The sequence below is a fragment of the Chiloscyllium plagiosum genome, unplaced genomic scaffold (assembly GCF_037043375.1).
Source record: "Chiloscyllium plagiosum isolate Xiang-an unplaced genomic scaffold, Cpla_swu_hap1 HiC_scaffold_6, whole genome shotgun sequence".
In the NCBI taxonomy this organism is placed as follows: Eukaryota; Metazoa; Chordata; class Chondrichthyes; order Orectolobiformes; family Hemiscylliidae; genus Chiloscyllium; species Chiloscyllium plagiosum.
The window spans coordinates 98,433,216-98,460,085 of record NW_028270144.1 but is presented as its reverse complement, the minus strand read 5'-3'; the positions used below and the strand labels follow the sequence as shown (position 1 = coordinate 98,460,085).

The 26,870-nt window shown below is 38.0% G+C and overlaps 1 protein-coding gene across 4 annotated transcripts in view; it reads left to right on the top strand.

Moving 5' to 3' along the window:
* Window positions 1-324: 324 nt before the first annotated feature.
* The window catches only part of LOC148149819 (serine/threonine-protein kinase DCLK1), a 349,709-nt gene continuing 323,163 nt past the window's right edge, over window positions 325-26,870 (top strand). Inside the window, exons 1-3 of one of the 4 annotated variants that reach the window (XM_087988259.1) lie at window positions 325-721; window positions 996-1,376; window positions 8,916-9,262. In XM_087988259.1, coding sequence (XP_087844385.1) covers window positions 1,007-1,376; window positions 8,916-9,262 — 717 coding nt within the window. In that variant the 5' untranslated portion in view covers window positions 325-721; window positions 996-1,006. The remainder of the gene's footprint in view (window positions 722-995; window positions 1,377-8,915; window positions 9,263-26,870) is intronic. The other 3 variants (XM_087988258.1, XM_087988261.1, XM_087988260.1) reach the window with 3 other exon arrangements.

Genomic DNA, 26,870 nt, shown 5'->3' with positions numbered 1-26,870 from the left:
TCATTCCACTTTAATGGTTTTAAGCTAAGTTTAATTAAAAAAAAGATTCTGGACAGTTCCTATAAGGATTGAACGTTATTTCTAATTCTGGATGTGTTCTCTTCAGTTTCATTGATGCATTGTAACAATTACACCAGGCCCTTTAGTTCCATATTCATCACCAGAACGTGAAGAAGTCCCTAAGATAAAGATTCGTACGATTAGTATTGCTACACTAAAATATTGCAAACACTTTTTTGTGACACTCCTGTACTCTTGCATCTCCTTCTCTGGCCCTCCTCTTAAATTCACTGGTGAAAAATAACAGGGTTGTTGCTGACCCGAACCTTGATCTTGTACAAATTAAACAACTTTAAAACTGGTTTGTTCACCAAGCGGACGGTGACATGATGAACCGGCCAAGCAATATGCGCGTATTTGCAATCGGTTATCAGTTTCTCTGGGGAGTATTGAACGAGTGTGTGACTGGTGTGAAGGATGAATTTAAATGAGGGACGGGCCAATGCAAATCACAGTTAACAGCAGAAACCGGCAGCTGCAGCCCTGTCTCTCTTCCCCCTCTCTAACACACATACAGACTAGACACAGAGGTCCGGAGACACAACAAAGGCGCTCAACATCTCGCCCTCTGCCTCTTTCATCCAGCCCATACAAATATAACAGGAAGAAAATCTCCTGGAAATAGAAGCGCCTCGGGATCCACGTTGACCTGCAGATATTGGTATGTATTATGTTACGTTTCGTGTAATCAAATTCACAGAGCAGGGATCAAATCATGGTGTCAAAGGCGTATTGCTCAATAAATATTTTCTTAATTAGTAAATTTGAGATGGGCTTTTTTTCATATTTGATGCTGACAGTGATGGGACGTGTGGGCTTTTAACAGTAAATCCCCTTTGTTGTAAGTCAGCCTCGGTTTAATGGACTGCAATAAGTTCTAAAGACAGACATGTTTGTCTTTTTTTCCCCTCTCTTTTAACAAATGATCATTCTAGATCAGATCAATATGGAGAGAGATTTGGAGTTTGAACATTTTGATGAACGAGACAAGGGGATGAGGTATGGCAGAGCGTCCCGGTTGAACGGCTTACCCAGCCCCACACACAGCGCCCACTGCAGCTTCTACCGGACCCGCACCCTGCAGACCCTCAGCTCCGAGAAGAAAGCCAAGAAAGTGCGTTTTTACCGCAACGGGGACCGCTACTTTAAGGGCATCGTATATGCGGTGTCCCAGGACCGCTTCCGCTCTTTCGAGGCTCTGTTGGCTGACCTGACCCGAACTCTGTCCGATAACGTCAACCTGCCCCAGGGAGTCAGGGTCCTCTACAGCATTGATGGCAACAAGAAAATCACTAGTCTCGAAGAGCTGGTGGCAGGTGTGTATTGAAACCAAACTGATACACAAATAAAATGCACGTTTAATTTATTGATGAGGCCCCAGCAATGGCTGCACTCGATTGCAGATTAATCCTGTGTGCAACTGGACATCTCAGTGTAATATACCGCACCCTCACCCCTCCCCAAAACACACACACACACAAAAATGAAGCAAACGCAATTCAGAACAAACTCCTTCCTAGTGATGCCTCAAGCTGATATGATCGGAAATAGCAAAACGTCTGAATGAAAAACTCAAAGCTAGTAAGATTCGCTTCACTTTTTTTTTTGAATTGGACCACATTTAATTCCACAGACAGTTCGTGGGAGGGAAAGAGAAACGCCGAGCTGTCAGTATTATCAGGCACTGGGGCACAATTCAAACTCCTTTTCCCAGCGACGTTTCCGTAGATTCTCCCAGAGCAGCTAACTTTCAATGGAGAAAGGTTTCTTTCTACAGCCCGCACCCAAGCCCTCCCCACACCCATCATCTTGCAGCTTTGGATTTTTGTTACACATATTAAGGATTCGAACAATGCTGAATCTTCGATTGGCGTTTATTTCTTATTCCTAGTTCACTGCAGCCGACAGAGGAGTCAATTGCCGGAATAAGAAATGGGTTGGCTGACATTGTCAATCTATAGAGAATATTAATATTCTGACTGATAATGCTCTACGATTATAACAGCAATGTAAGGCTGAGTGTTTAAAAGAAGGAAATCATCAAACAAATTAGAAAATAGAGCAAGGATAATTTCATCCCGCTCTCCTTCACCCCTACATTAGGATGCATATATAATCTGCTGACGACGTGATTTTTTCACAGCTCCCGGCGGTAACAATTAAACATCTCATAACATTTTATATCTACCCATTCACCTTTAGTTCGAAAGAATGGGCGCAATAAAATAAATACGTAGTAGACAGTACATACGAACATACAGCATATCTGCAATGACACAAAGAAGATATCTGGGTGGAGCCAGCTTGCTTTCCTTTATTCCGATTTATTCGTTATTGTATAGAACTACATTCTTCTAAATGTAGTAAATTTTCAATGGGCCATTCGTGAATTGGTGGTTAATTGCTGGTGGTATCATATCATGAGTGTGACATTATTATTGAGCTGTACCACCGAAAAGGCGGCTGCTCTACTTATCAGTCAAGCCCCCACCAAACACCCAATGCTCCTGGTTTGCTTTGCTAAAGATTCATATTTCAGTCGATTCCTTTTGGGTAAATCAGTTGGCAAACTATTAATTTATTGATTAAGAATCTTGCCACTCTGATAAATGATGATGGATGTTCTTGTGTGGTTAATTGAAAGGGGTCTTAAAAGGGGTTTGTGAACATTTTTTTTCATCCTGAATACCCGACATCTCCTTTAACTTGAATCTGCAAAAAAAATGCTACAAAGAACAATGATTCAAACCAAAATGCAGAGAATCCATCTCCTTAGCTCACCTTTAACCCCGATTCAGAATACTTGAGGATGCTGTTGCCATTGACGACTGTGTTGCAGTAAATTGGATTTAGTAAGGATGGCTTTATGCTTGAATGGGGTTATCAATTTCAAAACAAGAAGTGACCCTTTATAGGTCCTGCAGTGTTTGGAAAATTTTACATAAGGGCTGTGGCCATTTCAGACTAGTGGGAAAGGTGTAAGTGGTCGGGGTCATAGTTTTCCTGTTTCTTCCCCCCCCCAACCAAAGAAATTAATTTCTAAATTAATTTTCATGAACATGTCATTTTTTAAAATTAAAAAAGAACTACCATAACTAATTGTCAAGTGCAATCAATGGAAAACGTTTAATCCACTCCTTTGTGGTCAGTCTGGTCTAGAATATTATTGAGGAACTCTTTCAGAAAAGTCTTGATAGTTGACACTATAAATGAGGAGTCGATTTGCCTAGCTTAGTCATTCATCTGTTTAACTTAATAATTCAATATTCTACTGGTCAGTTTGATTATTGCACGCAGCATTAATTGGATAAGTTGGGCGGGAAGTTTCATATGACTCGTTGACTTTACCCGTACCTGTTTCAGTGCAATTTGCCATTTTTTTATCTGATATATAATACACTATTTTTATTTCATTTGTCATTGTTATTCTTATAACCTGTTACAGACTATAACTTGAGTTATCAATGCAATTTTACTGCCCAACCCAGTATAATTTGGCATAATAATAAGGGGGTGGCACAGTGGCTCAGCAGTTAGCACTGCTACCTCACAGCACCAGGGATTTGGGTTCAATTCCAGCCTTGGGTCACTGTCTGTGTGGAGTTTGCACAATTTTCTCTTGTCTGTGTGGGTTTCCTCCCACAGTCCAAAGAGTTGCAGGTTAGGTTAGGTGGAATTCCTGGTGTCCAGGAATGTGTAGATTAGGTGGATTAGCCATGGGAAATGCAAGTGTACAGGGATGATAGGGATTGGGGGGGGGGGGGTGAATCTGGGTGGGATGCTCTTCCGAGGACTTGTTGGGCTGAATGGCCTTCTTTCCTCACTGTAGGGATTCTGTGAACATAATTTGTACATCTGACCACGTTACTTTGCTTTTCCATTTAACAGGTATATACACATCAAGCTTTTGAGTACCCATGTGTTGCCTCAGTCCCTATCCCACCTATCTGACATTTGTCATAACTATTACCATTCTGTTTGTCCCTCAGCCAATTTATTACATTTCTCTAGCTTTATCTTTAATTCTCAAATGTTTGAACATTATTATTCATTTTCATTGTGCAAGTTTGGTCAGTGCATTTCTTTCAAGTAGTAGTTGAGAATCAAATTTGAGGATGATGGCATGAGCAACTACTCAAGTAAAGAAATTCCTTCAGAACCTCCCTAAGCGGTTCAAGAAGACCCCTCATCACCACATTCTCAAAATCAACTAGGGCGGGCTATAAATTCCAGCTCAGTCAGCAATGTCCACATCCCATGAGTGAATAAACTAAAAGTGATATAAAGTTATTTACAATTTTCTGTATGTTGGTGGACTATATATACTCAAAATTTTAAAATTCTTTAATTGTGGGAGAGGGCAATAAAGCAGAGCATTTTATACAATATTAAGCGTATTCAGTATCTCTACATTGATGTATTGATGTTACTATTTGCAGGTAACCAAGTGTTCCTTATGGAAACTTTACAGTTTTTATAAAGCTTATAAATCCAAAGGCAAATTTGGAACCATCAATCTTAAATGATTTAGACCTGGGTTGGGGACACACTATGAGTGGATTCGCATTTATGGTACAGCTAACTTGAGGAAGTCTATGCTACTTTAGGAGGACAGAGACAAGTTAGTGATCAGACAGATTTTAGATCAAATTTATTGTAGAGAAATTTCAGTTGGTACATTTCAGAAAGAGGAATAAAGGGACAATATGTACTATATGTTAAAAGTTTAAAAGGAGTAAACAGGTTTAGAAAAACAGATGGGATGGGATAGGGGAACCTGATCCCCAGCAAAAATGAGCATGAAGCCAATGGAGCTGGTGTTGAACAGACTGACCTATTTTTGGTACCATTGGTGAGGAAGTGTTTTCTGGCATCAACTCTGATTAGGTTAACTCTAATTTTAAAGGACTGTCCTCTCAATCAGAGTTTCTGTACCAGAATAAATAGTTTCCTATCTAAATTGTCATCCTCCTAATCATTTTAGACATCGAGATTAGACCGTTCCTTAATTTTCTATATTAAGTCAATTCGAGCTGAGTCAATGCAACCTGTTCTCATATTTTAACCTTTTTAGCCCAATATCAGTCTGGTGAATCTGTATTCCACCACCTCCTTACTCCTTGGATACATGGTGTGTGAACTGATATGAATGCAGTATTCCAGATGGCATCAAACCACAACTTTCTACAACTTCAAGATAATATTCACTGCTTTTGAGTTCGGCCCCCTTGAAATAAAGGCCAACTTTCCATTAGCCCTTGAAGTTACTTGTTGACCCTGTCCACTACTTTTTAGTGATTTTTTTATCCCTCAATCTCTATGACCATCCACAATATCTAACTTCTCAACATTTAGAAAATACTCTGACGTATCTTTCTTAGATCCAAAGTGAAATATGTTGATGCCTTTTAATATTGAAGCACCAGTAAGAGGTTACCATGAAGGGCTTTCCTTCTCAACCTCCTCCCTTGCCTGAGGTTTTGTGGCCTTCAGGTTAAAATCACTACCAGTCACATCTCTCTAATAAAAGAGCAGCCCCTATGGTCTGGTAAGACTATGGCAACTCAACAACAAAACAAATCAACCAGTTTTACCCACTCAGTTAATCTATTAGTTTCTTTTAAGTCTTTCTGCTTTCATTTACACTATTTGAAGTACTCCCTATATTTCAGCAGCAAATTTAGATGCTCCACACTCTATATTTATAAATAATTTTAATCAAGGATTGTGACAAGCTGAGGCCTCATTACAGATCTGAGGGTGACATTACGAGTGTCATAATTCTAAAGTAATTCCAAACCTCTGTCCTTCCTATTTCCAAACTCTTATATAATTCACTACCAAGGATTCCAGGTTGCCACCAATTTCTTGGTCTAAGTCTTTATAAATAACAAAAAGTGCTGATAATATTCAATGGGTCAGGCAGGACCTGTAGAGAGAGAAAGAGTTTCAGGTCAAACTGGAAAAGTTAGAAATATAATAGGTTTTAAGCAGGATGAGAAGGTGAAATAATGAACAAAAGGGAAATCCAAAAGCAAGTTGCTGGAAACCTGAGATAAAAACCAGAAAATAGTGGAAAATTCAATAAATTGGGATTGCACCTCTGGTAAGAGAAACCGAGTTTACTGATACAAGGTCACAATCTGAAAGTTGTCAAAAGGGAAATGATGTAATAAAATCATTATGGCACAGAAGGAAGCTATTTGGCCAATCAAGTCCAATCTGGTTCTCTGTAATGCAATCTTAATCAGTCCTGTTCCCTTGCTTTATACCTCTGCTCTTGTAAGTTCATTTCCCTCATGTACCCATCCAATTACCTTTTGAAATCATTCTTTGCCTTCACTTCGAATGTCACTATAGGCAGAGAGTTCCAAGTAATTACTATTAGTATAAAGTGTATTTCCCTTATCACCCTGCATCATTTGCTCAAAATCCTAAATCTGTGTCCTATAATGCTTGCACCATCAGCAGCTTTCCCTTATCTAAACTTGTTATAATTTTGTACACACCTATGAAGTCTTCTTTGGTCTAAGGAGAACAACCTCAACTTCTCAAACCTAACATTATATTTGTGCCTAAGAGGCTCTGCTGATGAATGTTAATTACTAAGTAGTTAGAGGTAGTAAGGTAAACAGGTGTTTTTTTTCAAGTTCCACCTGCTCAGAAGTGTGTAATAACATCTCTCAACAGGTTAATTTGAAATATTTAATATATGAGAGGTGGACTCTCGTGGTGCAGTGGTAGTGTCCCTATCTCTGAGTTAAAGGGCTGGGTTCAAGTCCTCCCTATTCCAGATGTGTTTTGTGACATCTCCCAACAGGTTGATTAGGAAATATCTATAATTCAACCTGTAAAAACAGAAAATACCTAATGTGTGTGAGATAGAGTTAACCTTTGAAGGGCTTTTGTAGTACAGTGGTAATGTCACTCCTCTGAGCCAGAACGCCCACGTTGAAGTCCAAGCTGCTTCAGAGATGTGTCATAATATGCTTGTACAGGTTAATCAAAAATACCTAATGTATGCGAGATAGGGTTCTTGTAACACAATAGTCACTACCAATCAAGGATTATACCCTTTAAGCTGAATTTGTGCAGTAATTCTTTTGTTTTGAACTCTGTGAAATGTGAAATAGTGTAAAAAACTTTCAATTTGGCAAGGGCCCCTGTCCTACCTTTATACCCTGATGTTTTTAACAGAAATATCCTTTTACTGTTCATTTCACATCATTGTATATTTTATCTATTTAGGCTATTTTTATTTCTGCCTGAGCAGTCCCCCTTCCCCTAGACTTTTATTGGTTTAAAGTTCTTTCTGTACACTATTTATTTTCTCAGCAAGGAAGTTATTCCCAACTCAGTTCAGCTACATCTTATCATATGGTCTTAGTACTTATATTGGTGACCTGTGAAATGGCATCCCTCCTTTTTTACACTGATCCCTATCCATGTTTGTTGATTGTGAGGGAAGTCCCATGATCAGGAGGGCTTGAGTGAGTTTGGGTTTGGGAAATCTCATCACGGCTTTAGTTCAAACATGAATAAAAGAGCTAAACCCCAAATAAATAGTGAGAGTGACTGTCTTTGACATCCAGGCCACATCTGGCTGCTGTGGCATCAAAGAGCCCTAGCATAGTGGGAATCAATGGAAATCAGGGAAACTCTCTGCTGATTGGAAATCATACTACCAACTGTAATTGTTGGAGGTCAGTCATCTCAGATCCAGGACCATGTTTTAGGACTTCATCAGGGTAGTGTCCTAGGCCCAACCATCATCAGCTGCTTCATCAGTGACCTTCCCTCTATTAAAGTCAAAAGTGGTGACATTTGCTGATAAACCTATGACGTTCAACACCATTTGTGACTCTTCAGATCCAGAAACAGTCCATGTTTGTATGTAACAAAACTGGCCAACGTCCAGACATCAGCTAGTAAGTTGCAAGTTATGCCACAGAAGTGTCAGGCAAGGTCCACACCCATTGACATTCAATGGTATTACCATTAATTAGAACTTGAACTAAAGTAGCTATATAAATACAATGGCTACAAGGACAGGTCAGAGGCTAGGAATACTGCAGCAAGTGACACACCTATTGATCCCCAAAATTGGTCCACCATCTGCAAGGCACAAACAGAAGTATCATGGAATATTCTCCACTAGTTTGGAGAACCCTATCTCCAATAAAACTCAAGAATCTTGACACTATCCAGGACAAAGCAGCTGCTTGAGTGGCAGCACATCCACAAACATCCAGTCTCTCCACCACTGACATACAGTAGGAGCAGTGTGCACCACCCCAGCTACAAGATGCACTGCAGAAATTCACTGAGGGTCCTGAAACTGGACCTTCCAAACCCACAATAACACCATCTAGAAGGACATTGTCTGCAGATACATGGAAACAATATCAACTGCAAGTTTTCCTCCAAGCCAATCACCACCTTGACCTGGTTAACATTGATTACTTCAGTGCCCTTAGCCCAATATCGGAACCATTATACTGGCATACCCATGTGGAATTCAATTTTGGATATACTGAGATGCCTTCCTCAGCCTACATCATCCATGAACAATCATGATTAGGGTGAGTTTGAAGGGTGCTACTGTCCACAGAATTATGCCTCAGCATGAATAAGCTCCTTCAGGACCAGAGGGCTGAAAAAAGATAAACAAACAGAAGCTTAAAATTTGAGAGTTTATTAATGCTATTCGGAGTAAATTTTAGAGTTTATTGTAAAAAACTGCATTAAAGTTTAGAAATGCTATAACTGATTACAGATTATCTAGGCTATCCTTTAGATTGTTAGACTGAACCTTGTCTTTGTATTTATTGAATTGGACCATTATTTTTCCATAGGGGAAAGTTATGTCTGTGCATCTTTTGAATCATTTCGAAAAGTGGACTACACAAAGAACGTAAACCCAAACTGGTCAGTGAATGTCAAGGCAACTACAACTGCACGTACACCAACATCTATCAGTAGTTCCAAAGCAAGTTCCACTGAGACTAAAGAAAATAAAGATTTCATTCGGCCCAAGCTGGTGACCATCATTCGGAGTGGTGTGAAGCCACGAAAAGCTGTTAGGATTCTGCTCAATAAAAAGACTGCACATTCATTTGACCAGGTTCTTACAGATATCACTGATGCCATCAAGTTGGATTCAGGAGCAGTTAAACGTTTGTACACACTGGATGGGAAACAGGTATACTTATATTGCTTCATGTTCAAATACTTTCTCAATTAACTGGAGAGGAATTACTAATAGTAACATGCTATCATTTCACCTCTGATTTTCTTTCCACTATCATTTTGTAGTCATATAAAAGCTTTCTGTGTGGCTTAGCATTTTGGTTTTTGAGGTATTACCTTTGGTTGTTATAATTTTTGGTTGCTTTTGAAAAATATATTCTGTATTTGCTGAAATGTTCATCAACATTTTGATCTGTGTATTTCACAGTCAAATAACTGGCAATATTTGATTTTTGTACTCCAATAATAAGTATAAGATTGCAAACAAGAGCAGAAATCAATGTTATCTAGAGCTGAATTGACTCACCAGTGGATTGATAATATTACATAAGAAAGAAGCCTTGTATATCTTCAAGGAACAATTGACAAAGTAATGTTGAAGACTAGCAAAGATGGAAAAATAACACCAGTTCAGAAAATATTTCAGAAGTAAGTTACGTAGTTATACAGACGTTGCTTATTAGACTTGAGGAAACTGGTTTTACACACAAGCTGGAGTAGGTAATTCGCCCTGTCAAGCCTGTTGTGTCATTCAGTGAGATTATGGCTGGTGATCTACCTGAAAGTGTTTGGTGGCACAGTAGCTCAGTGATTAGCACTGCTGCCTCATAGCATCAGGGTCTCAGGTTCAATTCCAGCTTTGGGCAACTGTCTGTGTGGAGTTTGCACATTCTACCTGTGTCTGTGTGGGTTTCCTCCGGGTGTTCTGTTTTCCTCCCTCAGTCCAAAAATGTGCAGGTTAGGTGAATTGGCCATGATAAATTACCCATAGTATTAGGTGCGTTAGTCAGAGGGAAATGGGTCTGGGTAGGTTACTCTTCAGAGGGTTGGTGTGGACTTGTTGGGCCGAAGGGCCTGTTTCCACACTGTAGGAAATCTAATAAAAAAAAGTCATTCTCCTGCATTTCCCCATACCCCTTGGTGTCTTATATATGTCATAGTAATAATTTAAAGTATTTGTATTAAGATAGAAATTCATTGCCTTTACTTCTTAATAGTAAAATTGAAAATAGATAAGATTGTATTGTTGATGGTGAAGTTGATGTTGTTAAGGTCCAACAACAATACTGTAGAGGTAGAAAATACAAAGTGCTGGAATCATGCAACAGCTTAACAAGTTAATGTTCCAAGTTGATTATCTTTTACCAGAATCTTTCTGACCTGAAACATGCGGTTGTATTTTCCCAGCCTTATGGAGGCAAGCATGGAGGTGGAGCAAGTGGGCAAATATGGAGAAGCATTGTCGAATAGCATTCCAATGCATATCTCCCTCTGGCAATCTTTCCCTGGAGATGGATTCAGAGAAAATCAGTTGTCTGCTCTGCAAAAGTGCATACTTAATGCCCCAAATTGAGCTGATACTTCTGATATTTGCAGGTGGTAGAGCAACCTCCTCCACCTTAATACCACCCCTGTACCACAACCTTTGGCTGCATAGGCCACAACTCAATGATAGCCACAATGCATGCAGCAACTGTAAGGCAATTGGAGGTACAGGATCTATATAGCAAAGAGAAGCCTCTGCTTATAAAAGGCCACAGTTGTCACTGAAACTAATTAATTGAAGGTGGTTTTCCCCCCAACTCACTTGCCATACTGGTGTAAATCCCATTTGTTTTCATTCCATGAAATTCAGGCTTATAATTAGCAACCTTAGGGAGCTTGTGTGGGCAGCACAGTGGTTAGCACTACTGCTTCGCAGCACCAAGGACCTGGGTTCAATTCCCGCCTCGGGCAACTGTCTGTGTGGAGTTTGCACATTCTCCACGTGTCTGCGTGGGTTTCCTCCGGGTGCTCCGGTTTCCTCCTACAGTCCAAAAATGTGCAGGTTAGGTGAATTGGCCATGCTAAATTGCCTGTAGTGTTAGGTGAAGGTGTAAATGTAGGGGACTGGGTCTGGGAGGGTAGGTGTGGACTTGTTGGGCCGAAGGGCCTGTTTCCACACTGTAAGTAATCTAATCTAAAAAAACCTCCATACTGAAGCACTCTTGCAGTCTCCAAAATACCTGAGTCACCTTTTTCGCTTGGGCTGCTGATTCTCTTGAGATCCCACCCTTCTTTGATTGGCTGGCAAACTTAGAAGAAGCTAATTAGGAGACCTCTTCTGATCTTGCTCCTGACATTAGGGTCAGAAGTTCGAGAGAAAATTCTGAATCCTTGACATCTGTATAGAGAAAAACAGAGCTACTGCATCTGCTGAGCATTTCCAGCATTTTCTATTTTAGCTGTTCCAGTATACTGTTCAGGAAAATACAATCTTTTAAAGTTCATACCTTATGTGGGTGAAATTACATTTAGGAAATCATTGCAATTCCAGTATAGTGACAGCACTTAAAAGTCAGAGCGTATTTTTAAGATATTTTTCTCATTTTTAATTATGTGTTTAACTTCTTTCAATCTTGAATAATCAGGAAGTTACACATAACTATTTTAAGCATATAAATTGTGATTTCATTGATTGTAGTTGAACTGGACCAATGGAGAAATGCTTTGTTTGGCAGCAGGTCAACAAATATTGAAGGCTGAAGGGAACCAGTATGTGTGTGCCAATAGCTATTGTAAAAGGTCTAAGCATTGAAACAAAACACAATACCACAATTTTATATTGTGAAGCAGTATGGATTTCAACATCCATCATACTGGTATTACGAGACTAGTATTGTTAGTTCTTTTGATTTTTATTGTAGATAGAAGAATGTGCAGTTAAGAGATAGATAGTTAATTAGATGAATGTTAAAAATGTTATTATGTACATTTGGTTGTAATAAGACTCTCCCAAAATGAAAATTGCAGAGGAAATAGATCAAACACAATTTTATTATTTGTTACTTGCGTTTCAAATATTCCCATGGAATTTTTTTTATCAGTAAAGTATGTCTGTAAGTCAAGGTTAGTAGAGATTACCTTAATTTTAAGAAATTATTGGAAGTAAGTCAATAAATTGTCTCTTATCATTGATTCATGTTATGTTTGAATTTTATATATGCCTTCAATTGTTTGACAGTAGTGTTCTGCTTGTTTGAAGAGCCTCTCTTACCAATTACTAATCTCTTGACATACTATAATCAATAGATTAACCAGTCTACTTCCTTCAGTAAATTGATAGCAAATGGAAGTTTATCACTGACTTTTAAAAAAAAAGAAAAACAAAACCCATATTTTCTTAATTTCTGCTAATACCACAAATAGAATATGTGGAGGTTAAGATTTTTTGACGTACAAACCTTGTATAGATACTGACAGAACCAGTCTTCCTATCCTGAGCTATATTGATGGAATTAGAATAATACATTACTATAGCATTTTTAGAATGATTCAAAGGTTTATATTACAAAGAAATATTATTTCTAGATGTAAAGCAGCGAATACAGTAGTATGCTGGTATGTTGATTTTTTTAAGTATTCACTGATTGTGTCGTAATGGGATCATATCTTCTAGGATTTGCCAGTGCAATTATAATTTATTTAAAATTAATTTGTGCCTCTGTTTCTTAATATTGTTATTTTGCTTTGTCTAAATGAACATTCACCCATGACTGTGGTAAATAAATATCAGTAATGTTCTATGATGCACCATCACATTCATATAATGCTCAAAGTTGGTGCAATAGGTCGATCAAGGATAAAATATTATTAGAATCTCAATGCAGTTTTGGAAAGTTGAAATTATTTTTGAGAACACTCCGCTAACTTTGGAAACTAGAGCAGGACAAATGCATTAGACATTGACGGAGCTATTTTAATTGTAGTGTTGTTGACCACATTTAGAGCTAGTATCACTGGGCTCAAAGTGCAACCATTTTCCAGTTGTAAAATTTAAGAGAAAGATTTTAAATGCACTTACACCTTGAGATATGTTTTTTTTCAAATTGAAATATATTCCAATGGAAGGGAATAGGAATTTGTTTAATGGGTAGGAGTTGGATGTTTTTCAGTTTGAAATGATGTAGATAGTAGCATCCACGGTGTGGAAAGGTCAGTTTGGGATCAACACTAAGAAGAAAAACTTTATCGTGCATGATTTGGTATGACCTACCTCCAGCAACAATACTTACGTTAACTGTAACATAAGAAACTGGGTATGAGTATCACAGTGTTGAAAAATCTAATAGACATTAATTACAACTAACAATTATATGCAAATATTACATTCTTTACGCACTTAAGCGTCTGGGCTAGTATTAAGCTATAAAGTTACAACAGATGAACATATGTCCAGTAGAGCATCATGCTTCAAGTGATTCAAGATAGGATGGAAAATGAAAATTTTATGCCCTAATGTCACATGCCATGTTAGTTGTGTCATATGACCCTATCTCTTAAAGGTGTGCTGAGACATGACACAACATCCCACTTTCTCCAAAGATATAAACTTATCCTAAAAAGATACACATGGTCGTACATAGGCATGTGCTGTCAATTTGATAATTATGCAAAACTTAATTTACAACACTTTACAAGACTAATATTTCAATCTTCAGTGTAATCCTTTGCAGCTTTTGAGAACTCATCAGATGTGGTGATCATATATCCATCTGGAGAGATATATGTTGTTCTCTGTTGTGCCTGTTGATAACTTAGTTGGTCTTGTTGCTGGTTGTTGTCATTCAGCATCACCACATAATCATCATTGGAGCATTCTTCCTTACTGCCTTTGGGCATGACTGCTGTGTCAAACATTGGTCTGAACTGGCTTCTGTTTCCTTTGCAGTGTAGCACCATCAATAATGACCATATGATTTGGGCTGGTTGCATATTTTATAACACTGTACTGGCATACAAGTATTTGGATTTCTAACTCATACTCTGTCTGGTGCAATGTTTTAGTAGTTCCCTAACTGCACATTCATCATGTATCTCTTTCATTCTTTTCTATCTTTAAAGATGAATGACCAGTGTCTTGTAATGTTTGGAATGCTGAGCAAAGTGTTTTGCACTTGCCTTTGAACCATAAGTTGTGTCGGAGATGGTAATGTTTTTCCCATAGATATTATTGTGTTTTTGTGCAATGCAATGGGAAAATCTTGCTTTGTTGCTTGACATTACACGATCATTGATTTCATAGTACATACCATTATATTCTGGGAGGTTATTTGAATGTGCGTGGTGGGGTATTGATGTCATCCACTTAGTAAATGCCTTGAAATAGTTTGTCAGCAAATGGTGATCCATTGGCTGACACTACCCATCCCTGGACACCAAATAAACTAAAGAGAGTTAATAAACTGAAAAATTGCACCAACCATGGCCTTGTTTGCATTGCTAAGATATCAAACAATGGAAAATATGGAGAAGTAATCCACTATAAGAATATAATCTTCCCTGTGCATTTTGAGTAGGACTGTAGCTACTTTTGTCCAAGGGGTAGATGGAACATTGTGTAAATATGAAAGCTGTCTCTCTGGGGTCGATATGTTTGGCATGCCTCACATGCCTTCAAATGTTGTTACATGTTCTGATTCATTCCTAGTCAGAACTCAAACACATGTGCTAACTGTCTTCTACGTTCAATACCCATACGTATGACATCTTAGCATCATGTCTCTGGTATTAGGGCTTATTTGCCCTTCATATTGACTTGTTGTGATGTACCAGGTTCATCTCTTTATGGCCGAAATGAACAAATCTTCTCAAATATTTCATTAATTTTGTCTCATCTTCAGGCTAGATAATGATGTTTTGCAATTTTTGCAGTTGTTCATCTTTTATCTCAGTACATGTGACAGCAATAAATTAAACTCAAACTCAAAAACTGCTAATTGTATCTATTCACACTGGCCAAAGAAAAACAGATGAACCTTGAGAAAGTCATCATCTTTAAAGTGTTCAGTATCCATATGTGGATCAAGTGGAATTGTCCTGGTTTATCTTTGGGAAGGGTGGTGTGTCAAATGTAATTATCATTGTACCTGGCTTTGTTTTGCCTTTCTGGGGTATTGTGCATGTCACAAAACTTAAAGATTTTAGAACAGTGCACAAAAATCCTCAATTTGCCTGTCTCTTAGACCCAGGTTGAAAGAAATTGTCGATCAGATTCCTGTGCTTAGCAAGAATTGCTATTTATAATAAGTAAATAGATTTTGTCTTCAGTTAAACAATTATGAACTGTTGACATAAAATTCTATTAGTTAAAATTCTAACCCCTTCTAAATTCCCCCTCCACATACACATGCGAATGGACACAGATAGGAAAGAAACATGGATATTAAAGGTGGAGAGAAAGACTAGGAAGACAGTTCAATTATCCTTCTTCTCAGAGTCTGCTGAAATGGTTTGTCAGGATGTGCTGCTCCTTGATTCTTCTTCTCCAAAAACTTTCACTTACTTGCAGAAGGTAGAGGGTAGCCTGTTCACACTTATGTCTCTAGCTTTCTTGCAAAGAGCCACAGTTTACAGCAACTGGAAAAGGGGAAATAAACTGGCTGTCTACAGCTTTGAGAGGCATTTTACTGCAGAGAAAAGATATAGCACCTATCTTTGCAGTGTTCCCATTAATTCTCCCAAATGTTTACATTTCCAAGTTATCCATTTACCTGGGAGCCAATCAATCATTTATTTTTTTGACAGGCTGAAGACCTATGTCATCAACAACTTGTCACTAGTCAATGGACTAATCAGCTTCTTATTCAATTTGTATACGTCCCTTGGCTGCAGCCTATCTACAAGCCAAGGTTCCAGGACTACCTGATCAATCAGCTGTGTTAACAGTACTCACAACAGTGTGTAGTTATAAGGTTCCTTGCTGCTAAAAAATGCAAGATCTAATGATAAGCGTGGAATCAATATTGATAGTTGGAAAAACTCATCTGGTTCACTAATGTCCTTTTGTAAAGATAATTGCCATCCTTACCTGATCTGGCCTACGTGTGACTCCAGGATCCACAGCAATGTGATTGACTCTTATCTGCCATGTAGACAATAAGGGATGAGCAATAAATCCTGGCTAGCCAGCGATGCCCCCACCTAATGAATGTATTTATAAAAAGGTAATTGTTGTTGGCATCCATTAGTGACTTATACATTTTCAAGTATTACATCATTTAGTCATTTTCTTGACTAAAAGATCCTTCCTAAAGGTTTGAATTGGTGTAGAGGTGATGACAAAGGGCCCTATGACATATCCTTTTTGCAAAAGTCACACTCATGCCCTCTGCAGCATTTACTGGGAAACTGGTCAATGCACTCTTGAGGTTGCTACATGTTGGAGTCTATTAATTGTTATCTTGTGCTGGTCTTCAAGAACCTTTTGGAACCTATCTGATGAAAAGGCCAGGCATGTTAATTCTGCAAAGCTCCTCTTGGTAATTTCAAGCAAAACTTTTAGAGCTCTCCTCGGGATCATCCATCACTAGACCTGTAAAATAGAACTCCATTTTTATTCAGACAATTGTAATGCAGAAAGGGTGTCACTGGATACAACCCAATCTGTAAGATGGTTTTTGCTATTGTATTTCCACTTTAATAATGTTGAATCTGCCACATTAAAGCATGTTGCTCTGGTTTTATATCAACGTAAGTTTGAAAATTTCCCTTTCCTTAATGTGAAAGACTTTGTAGCAGTTGGTATAAGAAACTGTTACTAATTTATTCAACTTTAGGAACAGAGCATTCTAGTCCTCATAGCTTTTTGTACTGCAATGCACTAGCGTGCACCGCCACATTTTTATTTTCTTACTTTAAACAATACAGTCTTAAAAATTGCTTTTATCTTGTCAAAACTCACATTTAAACAAAAATAAATGTGTTCTGTTTTCTTAATGGTTAATGCCCTATCTACAGAACTGAACAGCTTTCTCTACTTGGAGAAAATGTTGCTTAAGCTTGAGGAACTGTTCCATTAACTCTTCAAATCTGTCATCCAGTTGGTCTTCAAATGATGCCAGTTGTCTGGAAAACCATGTGAAGTATTTTATCGGTGGTCACCATGGTGCAAGTTTGCCTCCAAAGGGGCGTTTTACTTGATGGGGTAATGCTTCTGTTATCCACCATAAAATAAGAAACTGGGTGTGGATATCGTAATATTGATGAACTCAGCTTACATTTATTACAACTAGTTAGTGCATAAAAACATTACATTCCTCAAACATGTGTGTATGGGTTAGTATTAAGCTATTGTTACAGTGGGGGAGCATGCTTCCAATAGAGTATCATGTTTCAGACGATGTGAGGTGAGATGGAGTATGAAATCTTTATGCCCTCAGGTCATATGCTGTGATTCAGTGATAATCTCATGAGCCTATCTCTTAAATGTACACTGACTGTGAGACATAATACATGGTTACCAGTGACGAGGACAATAAGCTATTCAAGAGGACATAGGCAGGAATATATAAAGCGCTAGTTATTTAACTTTTCAGTCTGTTCTGCCATTCAATTATATCATGGCTTATCATTATTTTAACTCCATTTACCTTCCTTCCTTCCATAACTCTTAGTACTCTTGCCTAGTAAATCTGAATTTCAACATCAATTGACCAAACCTCAACAGCATTTTGGGAAGGAGATTTATACTTTAGGTTAGTCATTTAGGCTGACAGCTGTATGATCAAATGCAGAGAAATACAAACTTGTATATAATGGGGAGGAATAAGGAGAATACATGCATTGCAAAGATTTTGATGTTAATATACATGGGCATTTAGGAGAAATTTTACTTCTATCCAAAATAGTCATGATATCACAGGTGGGGCCCTTGTTTAATGACCAAAGTGAGCATAGGAAGGAGTTAAACTATCTTTTAGGTACAAGCCTCATTTGAATGCTGGTGAAGAGCTGGGACACAAAATATATGGACAATTCAAGGACTAACAATTTCTAACTGAAAATTGCAAACAAGGTCTGACAATAAGTGTAACCTACAACTTGATGTATTCATACACTGCATACCAATGCTATTAAAACTGCTCACCTGTTTACAGCCCTGCCCGAGAGTGGTATGAGTATTAATGCAGCAGACAACATGCCTGCAATAACTCTGCAGACGCCAGTAACCCGTCATTAAGTCATCCTTCATTTGTACGCAAACATTCCTTGACCATAATATTGCCTCATACAGAGTCAGGGACCAGAGAATCAGTATCTCTGACACTCATCCTTTTTTATATGTCAGCCAGGGCTGCCTGATTGGACCAGATTAACAGGCCCAATCAGGGAACTCATATTCTATGAGTTTGCTGACCTTGTTACAATCGTTTCAAAACCTGCATCTCATTTTTCAAATGAGAAGAGAAATGAATGATGGTAGTTGAAAGACAGTCCCAGAAATATTTTAAAGAGGGATGAAAAGTTATCTAAGCTGTTTAATAAATGGTCAGTTGAATAAAAAAAACTAATGAGTTAATATTAAATCTGCCAAATTTAAGACCATAGTTCTAGTTTGGGCGATGTACTTAAGGGAGAATGTTTTGACCATTGACAGATTTGCAGAAGAAGTTTGCTGAAATGACAACTATAATAATAAGCTTTAGTTGTAGAGAATGATTAAAGAAACCAGGAAATGGTTCATTAGAACAGTGCTGAAAATGACAAAATCTGCTAAACGTATTCAAACTTATGAACCGGTTTAACAAGCAAAAAAAAAATCACATTGGTCTGAGGAACCATGAAGTGCCTTTAGACTTAAAATCCTTAATAAATGGGTTATAGTAGAGGACAGAAAATATCTGCTACCAAGAATAGCTAAAGCATTTTCCCAACCAGAAACAGTGACTGAAGCAGAATCCTGTTAACTTTTAAAATGAAAATGATTTAATATTTGAAAGATAAACATTAAATTATGTGTGGTGAGGGCAGGAGAATAGGATTAAGTGGATAGTTTGTTCAGCTTTTGTGATTTAAAATTCTAATTGCAATCTCTGAATTTACAACAGTTTATACCATGAGGCCAGGCTTTGACAACTAGTTTAATGACTTGTTGCTAAAAATTTGATTTATGCTTAAACATGCTCACTGATTGACATGAAAATGGCTTTCCCTGCAATACTTTTATACTGCCATTAGGATATATTTATCATATGCTGTAATCTGTTATTAATAATGACTTGCATTTATCAAGTTCTGTAATGTGCAATAGCAGAGTACTTCACATATAAACAAAGAAAATAAATGCTGTATGAAAAATTGTGACGAATGTTTAAACAGTTGTATTTCAAGGACCTTGGAGGAGGAGAGAGAAGTGGAAAGATTTAGAGGGGACTTTCCAAAGACTAGGATGTAAATGGTTGAAATAATATTATCAATTATGTGCTGAAGTGAAGGGAGAAGGGTTAGGCAGAAAAGTGAAAGGAACAGAGAGAGATCAGGAAGGGAGTTTGTAAATCAGCAGCAGGCTAAACTGGTTAGGAAAGGAAGGAAAAGTTTGTGCGAAGATTTGTAGCTCAGGTGCTCGTTGTTGTGGTTCTGTTCGCCGAGCTGGAAGTTTTTGTTGCAAACGTTTCGTCCCCTGGCTAGGCGACATCATCAGTTCTTGGGAGCCTACTGCGAAGCGCTTCTTTGATGCACAAAACATTATATAGGACAAACAGGAAGACAGCTAACAATCCGCATACATGAACATCAACTAGCCACGAAACAACACGACCAGCTATCATTAGTAGCCAAACACGCAGACAACAAGCAACATGAATTCGACTGGGACAACACTACTATCATAGGGCAAGCAGAGAACAGCCAGGGAATTCCTAGAGGCATGGCATTCATCCACAAACTCCATCAACAAACACATCAACCTGGACCCAATATACCAACCACTACAGCGGACAGCTGAAACTGACAACCGGAAGCGGCAGGGACAGACCACTATAAACACCGGAGGAAACATCAAAGAAGCGCTTCGCAGGAGGCTCCCAAGCACTGATGATGTCGCCTAGCCAGGGGACAAAACGTTTGCAGCAAAAACTTCCAGCTCAGAGAACAGAACCACAACAAAGGAAGGAAAGTTTTACACATGGGAAAAAAATGTATTAAGCCATTATTTTGAAAATTTTTATCTGGAAAGCATCTTGCATTGAAAATTATCTTCATCAATAAAGTAAATACATATTTTTGAAAATGTGCGAATAGGTTAATTAAATATTTTTAGACTTTTGAACAAGCTCACCAAAGTGCAAGTTAAGGTTGATGCAAAAATGTTAAATAAGGTAACGTGGAATCATCTAAAGTGTTATACACACATGCAATATATGTACAAAGTTAAAAATCACACAACACCAGGTTATAGTCCAACAGTTTTAATTGGAAGCACACTAGCTTTCGGAGTGTCGTTCCTTCATCACATGGTTGTCACAACCAGCTGATGAAGGAGCGCCGCCCCAAAAGCTACTAAGCTTCCAATTAAACCTGTTGGACTATAACCTAGTGTTGTGTGATTTTTAACTTTGTACACCCCAGTCCAACACTGGCATCTCTAAATCAACCAATGTATATAGTTTTATTAAAACATGCCCTGTCCAAGTTATTCTTACGACTTGTGTCATGATTTTTTTAAGCCTTGGGTATTCCCAAGTAAAATTATTGAATATGTATCAACACTTTTATTTAATTAGAGAATCCTATCTTCCTATCATAACATTGTTGGAAGTCTTCTATCACTTGACAGTATTGCCAGAAGTCAAGTTACCTGACTGGCAACGCAGGACTGGATCATTTGCACACCAAGCATTTTAAAATCATGATTCTGCCTCTAAAACAAATGACATTAGTTCCTAGCAGAGGTATGATTCAGTCAGTCTAGAAGAGTAGTTAGAATATTCCATTCACCACAGCTGTTTTTTTTTGTTTGAGAAACTTAGTTATCTTTAATTTAGCAAGCATTCAATTGTTATTGCTTAATTAAATCTAATTGAATAGTCACATTGAGCAAGAAATCCAGAACAAATATGGAAAATACTAAGTATTGTAATTTCAGATGTGATTGTTAATTAGGTTATTAACCAATGCAAAACAACTCCCAATCCTCTTTGAATCTTTATTCTCTCCCAACAAAATATTCCTGAGCTATTAAACATGGAAGGCACTTTTCACAGTCATTACTGCTTTGCTAAGTTTTGTGTAATTTTAAAAAGATAGTATGGAACACCATGCAAGTTAGTGTCCAATCATCAGTTTACTAAAGGAGTAGGGTGTTAAATTTGACGGGGTTTTATTATTGACAGGATTGAGATGCACGATTAACCTGCGCCCATTCAATTTTAGGCAGACAACATTGCCAACTTTGTACTGCCACTTCCTTTGAATGATTGTTAATTCAACAAATTCAAGATCCAACAAAACTGAGAAAATCATTGACTGCACACTCAATGTTAAATGAGTATCTCATGCAAATTAAAGGCAGTCTGCACCTCTTAAAGAGGAGGTGCATTTGGTCGGAGCATGTTCTGACAGTTGTACAGAAAATCTGATCTGGGCTAGAGAGAAGGTTGGTGTATCATGGGAGGATGTGGGCTCCAATGCTTTCAGAGCCAGAAGTAGCAAGTTTGAAAGCCTTGGTGGAGAAGGTGGAAAGAGGAGAGATGAACCATTTAGGACACCGGAAGGAAACCTTCCAATGACACACTCTAAAGTATGTCAAAACAACCATGATGATCAATGACAAGAACCTGGACTCAAGGACGTGGAATCACTTCATAGGAGTGGGCAATGTCTAAGAATGCATCTTCAATTACATGCTGTCACCTTCAGAATTTACAATTCTTCCAAGTGCCTATAGTCCATGAGATCCTACTCCTGTATCTTAAATTGCCCCTTTCATTGTAATTATTTCCTTAGTCAGCAAGTCCAATGAACTCCATTCCCAGACCTGAGTTTCCCATTTTCTCCAGGATTCTGTGGACAGCCCCCTATTGGGCCAACCCCCTCCTCCTCACAACCATTGGACAGTCACAACTAAGCATGACCCAGTCCACAGGTTGATTCTCACAATACAATGCTTTTGAACTCAAACATAAAGCTAGGGTAACAACTGTTTTTAGAACCTCTTAAAGTAGGCTATTAAAGAGACAGAACTCTGCAACCTCTCAGTCTTTTAATCAATGAAAAAAAATAGAATTTTTCATTGTCATCAGCTTAGGATAATTAATCCTTCTCCCCATGTATATTAATTGTTAAAAATTTTCACACTTTAATAACAACTACTTGAAATCAAAACACAAAACCCAACAGCAGGAGTTAAAGAGTTTTTAAATGACAGAGACTAGCTTACAGACATATAAAAAAATCAAAGAGACATAGGAATTATCCCTCAATAAAATAGACCATGAGAAACAGGAACATGAGTAAGCCATTCAGCTCCTCAAGCCTATTCTGCCATTCAACAGGATCAAGGTTGGTCTAACATTCCTCACTTCCACTTTCCTGACCTTTGCCCTGTACCCCTTGACTTCTCTTCCGATCAACAATCTATCTATCTCAGCCTTAAAAATACACAAGGACTCTGCCCCCACAGCTTTCTGTGGCAAGGAATTCCAAAGACTCACCACCCTCTGAGAGAACGAATTCATCTTCAACTCAGTCTTAAATTGGCACCCCTTTATTCTGAGATTGTGCCCTCTGGTCCCATGAGGGGAAGCATCCTCTCAGCATTTTCCCTTTAAGAACCCTATATGTTTCAATAAGATCACCTCTTATTCTTCTAAACTCCATGAGTAGATTCCCAAGCCAGTTAGCCTTTGCTCAATAGACAATTCTTCCATACTAGGGATCATCACAATGAACCTTTCCAGAACTGCATCCATTGAAATGATATCTATACTTAAATAAGGGGAACAAAACTGCTCACAGATGTGGCCTCACTTGTACCTTGAACAGTTGCAGTAAGACTTCTCTACTCTTATTCTCCAATTCTCTATCCGCATCAATATAACACCTTCAACACAATGGGCTCTATCTTATGACTTAACCTTTTGAGAGGTCTTGTCAAACATGCTGACATTCAAGCTTTTCTCTTGCTTTCCATAGAGCATTTTAAACCTACTATGTAACATTCCATCTTCTCCTATCCATTAGCTTTAACTTCACACTTTACTTTTTATCTCTTACTTTCTCTGTGTACACAAAAAAATTACCAGAGCTCTTAATTTATAAGAGTGGAGTCTCAGTTGTGCTTTACCTGACAAAAAACAAATAATCAGTTCTTATGAGCCGAGTAGAATTTATCAAGCAATATTTTACAAATATTCAACAGTAAGTAGTGTTGACAATATGGAAGGCTGAGAATAATTTGGAAGGCACCAACAGAGGTGATGCCTTGCTACTTCTGGCTCTGAAGTGACATTACATTAAACTGCAATTGTGAAGAATGATAACGCAGAAGCAATTGTAAAAGTGCCGCAAAAGACAATTTCAATCTCATATCAAAAAACCAAAGAACTGCGGGAAATCAGAAACAAAAGCAGAAACTGCACGAAAATGCAGCAAGTTTGGTAGCATCTGTGGAGAGAAGGCAGAATTAAACGTTTCAAATAAAGCGTTAATCACATATTGTTCTGACAAGCAGTGCATTGCTGAGGCTTGGGAGGAGAAATGCTCCCCTAGCTTATATGGCTTTTCATTTCATGGTTCATAAAGTTAAAAAGGTAGGCAATCACATTTACTATTTTATTTTAAAAATGTATCCTTAATCACGTTTTTTCCAAATCAAACATTAAAGCTTTCAGAAACAAACACAGTAAATGCTGGAGAGGCTCTGGTTTGGCAGCAGACCTGTGGAGAAAGAAACAAGAAAGGTAAAGAGTCCAAATGACTCCTCTTTGGAACTTCTCTCTCCAGAGATGCTGCCTTTTGAGTTTCTCCTTCATTTTCTGTGTTTGTTTCAGATTTCAAACATCCACATTATCTTGGTTTTAATAAACCTTTCAATCTGCCTTAGCATTAAAAAAATCCTGTAGAATATTTGATTAGTGAATATTATTGATACTAGTGGGCAATTTGCAAGGGAGTTACTAAGAACAATTTGTAGATGGAACCAAAGCAATATTGATAGAAGTGAGAATCATAAATCAAGTGCAAGAGATCAATTTGATAACATTGAAAAATTACCTGCTTGTTTTGACAGCTGAGAATGTATCAACAACATACAAATGTATGGAGAATAAATTTCTGTGCATTAAATTTTTAAAAATTAACAAATCAGAATTACATTTTTAGACTAAACAGTTTGTCAGTTTTTATGTACATTATTGATTTACCAGAATCATGAAATAATTTATTTTGGATAACATTTGATTAAAACCTGAGAAAATTAGTGAAATTAAACAAGCTTACAGAAAATATTATGGACTGAAAAGTCAATGGATCTATCCACTATTAGTCTTTCTGACCCATTTGTCAACTTTATCTGATAGTTCCAATGAACAATCTGCTAGTCTCCAAGCTCTGGCCAAGTAGAAACTCTAGGGTGTTGGCCATTGGTGCCCGGTTGCATGACTCTGGTGCTCTCCAATTGACTTATTTAATAATGTTACTCCACACAGTAGTCATATCAATAACACCAATGGTTTGATATCTCAAGTGGCATCTGTGTAATATAAATCTATGTTTTTTGAGGCAAGAAATGCTGAAAATCATGTTGGTGTGGGTATGACACCAGAGCTACATGGAGCAAGTTGGTCATACTGACTTGACACCAGTGCTGCCATTTTAGAGCTAAAGGCTCCATATATTACTTAATTTCTTAACCACATATAGTAGCAAGATTACCCCTCCAAAACTGTTTAAGGGACCATCAATTTCTCTCAAGTTATTTGCTAATTGATTTCTTCTGGCCGTTGTTGCTATTTTACAAGAGTTTGACACTTTCTAAAGTTGTTTTAAGTTATTAGTGCAAACTGGAAATGGTATGGTTGTTGCTCAAGGACTTTTTTGGGGACTTTCACAAACCAGTTGTACCAAGTGGGGAGGTGCTGGCCAAGTGGTATTATTATCAGATTATTAGACCTGGTTGTGTTCTGGGGACCTGGATTCAAATCCCACCATGGCAGATTGTGAAGTTTGAATTTAATAAAAAATCTGGAATTAAAAGTCTAATGTTGACCATGACACCATTACCAATTGTCAGGAAAAACCTGTCTGGTTCACTGATATCCTTTAGGGAAGGAAACAACTGTCCTTACCCAGTTTGACCTTCATATGATTCCAGACCCACAGTAATGTCATTGACTCATCACAGCCCTCTATGTAATTCGGGATAGACAATAAGTGCTGGCCCAGCCAGTGATGCCCACATCCCATGAATGAATAAAGAAAAAAAAGATTGAACTGATAAGTATTCCCCTTGAGAAAGCAATATAACTTGGAGTTAAGCACCTCATCCTACCGTGAAGAGGAGGATGAGTTGCTGGAAGAGGGAGAAGGAGATGTCTTGGCAGGAAGTCAAATTTGCTCAGAGTTTGCCAGAAACCAATTCTTCGACTTGAACATCAGAAAGGAAGAACATATGAAATAGTCATGGAGTCATTTATGATATAGAAGGAGTACCATCAAGTCCAGCTCTGGATCTATTATGGTGTATCTCTGCGGCACTCTCTCTCTCTTCTGAGGGCTTTTACATCCCACAGTAGGTGTGCTGATCAGAACTAGATGCTATCCTTTATTCGGCACATAAATAGAGCCTTATAAAGGCTTTCAACTTACCCACTTTTGTATTCAATGCCTCGATATATGAAATCCAAGATCGTTTATGTTTTGTAGATCACTTTCTCAATATACCCTGTTACTTCAAAGATGAACAAATAGACTCCAAGTCCATCTATACCTGCACACTATTTTCTCTCTTGTCCCTTTGCCTAAATGCATAACCTCTTGCTTCTGCTATTTGCCTGTCCATTCCATGAGTTTATTTATATCTTGTTGTAGGCAATTCTATATTCTTCTCACTGTTTGCCATTCCTTTGAGTTTAGTGTCATTATAACATTTTGAAATTGTACTCCTGCATTCCAAGATTCAAGTCATTAGCATGTAGTGAAAAAAATCAATAATCTGAGCACAGACTCATGGGGAATTCCAGTGTCTACTATTCTCCAGCCTGAAGCATAGTCATCTAGTAAAACTTGCTGTGTTCTGTCTTTGAGCCAAAGTTTTGATTTCATTGAACATCGACCCTCCTGTTCTATAAGTTTAGATTATTTTAACCAGAATGTGATGTCAGTTGGCTGATTTATTTTTATGAAAGTTTTAAAAAATCTAGGTCAGACTTTTAAAATCAGGTCTGGAACACTGACCTAATCCTGTATATCTCCAAGAGTAGGTGACTGTGAATCCTTGGAATGTTAATGGGAAATTGTTTATTGTGGTGGTTCATGACACTGAAGGGAGAAAGTGAGGACTGCAGATGCTGGAGATCAGAGTCGAGAGTGTAGTGCTGGAAAAGTACAGCAGGTCAGGCAGCATCCGAGGAACAGGAGAATTGATGGTTCGGGCACAAACCCTTCATCATGACATTGAAACCATTAGGTAGTTTCCAGATCTGATTAATTGAGGATTGATTTGAATTTAGAAATTCCTGAAGTTGAAAGTTTTTGAGGGCAGCAGGGAGAAGAGCTGACTGGGGTCAGAAGCATGTCTTGCT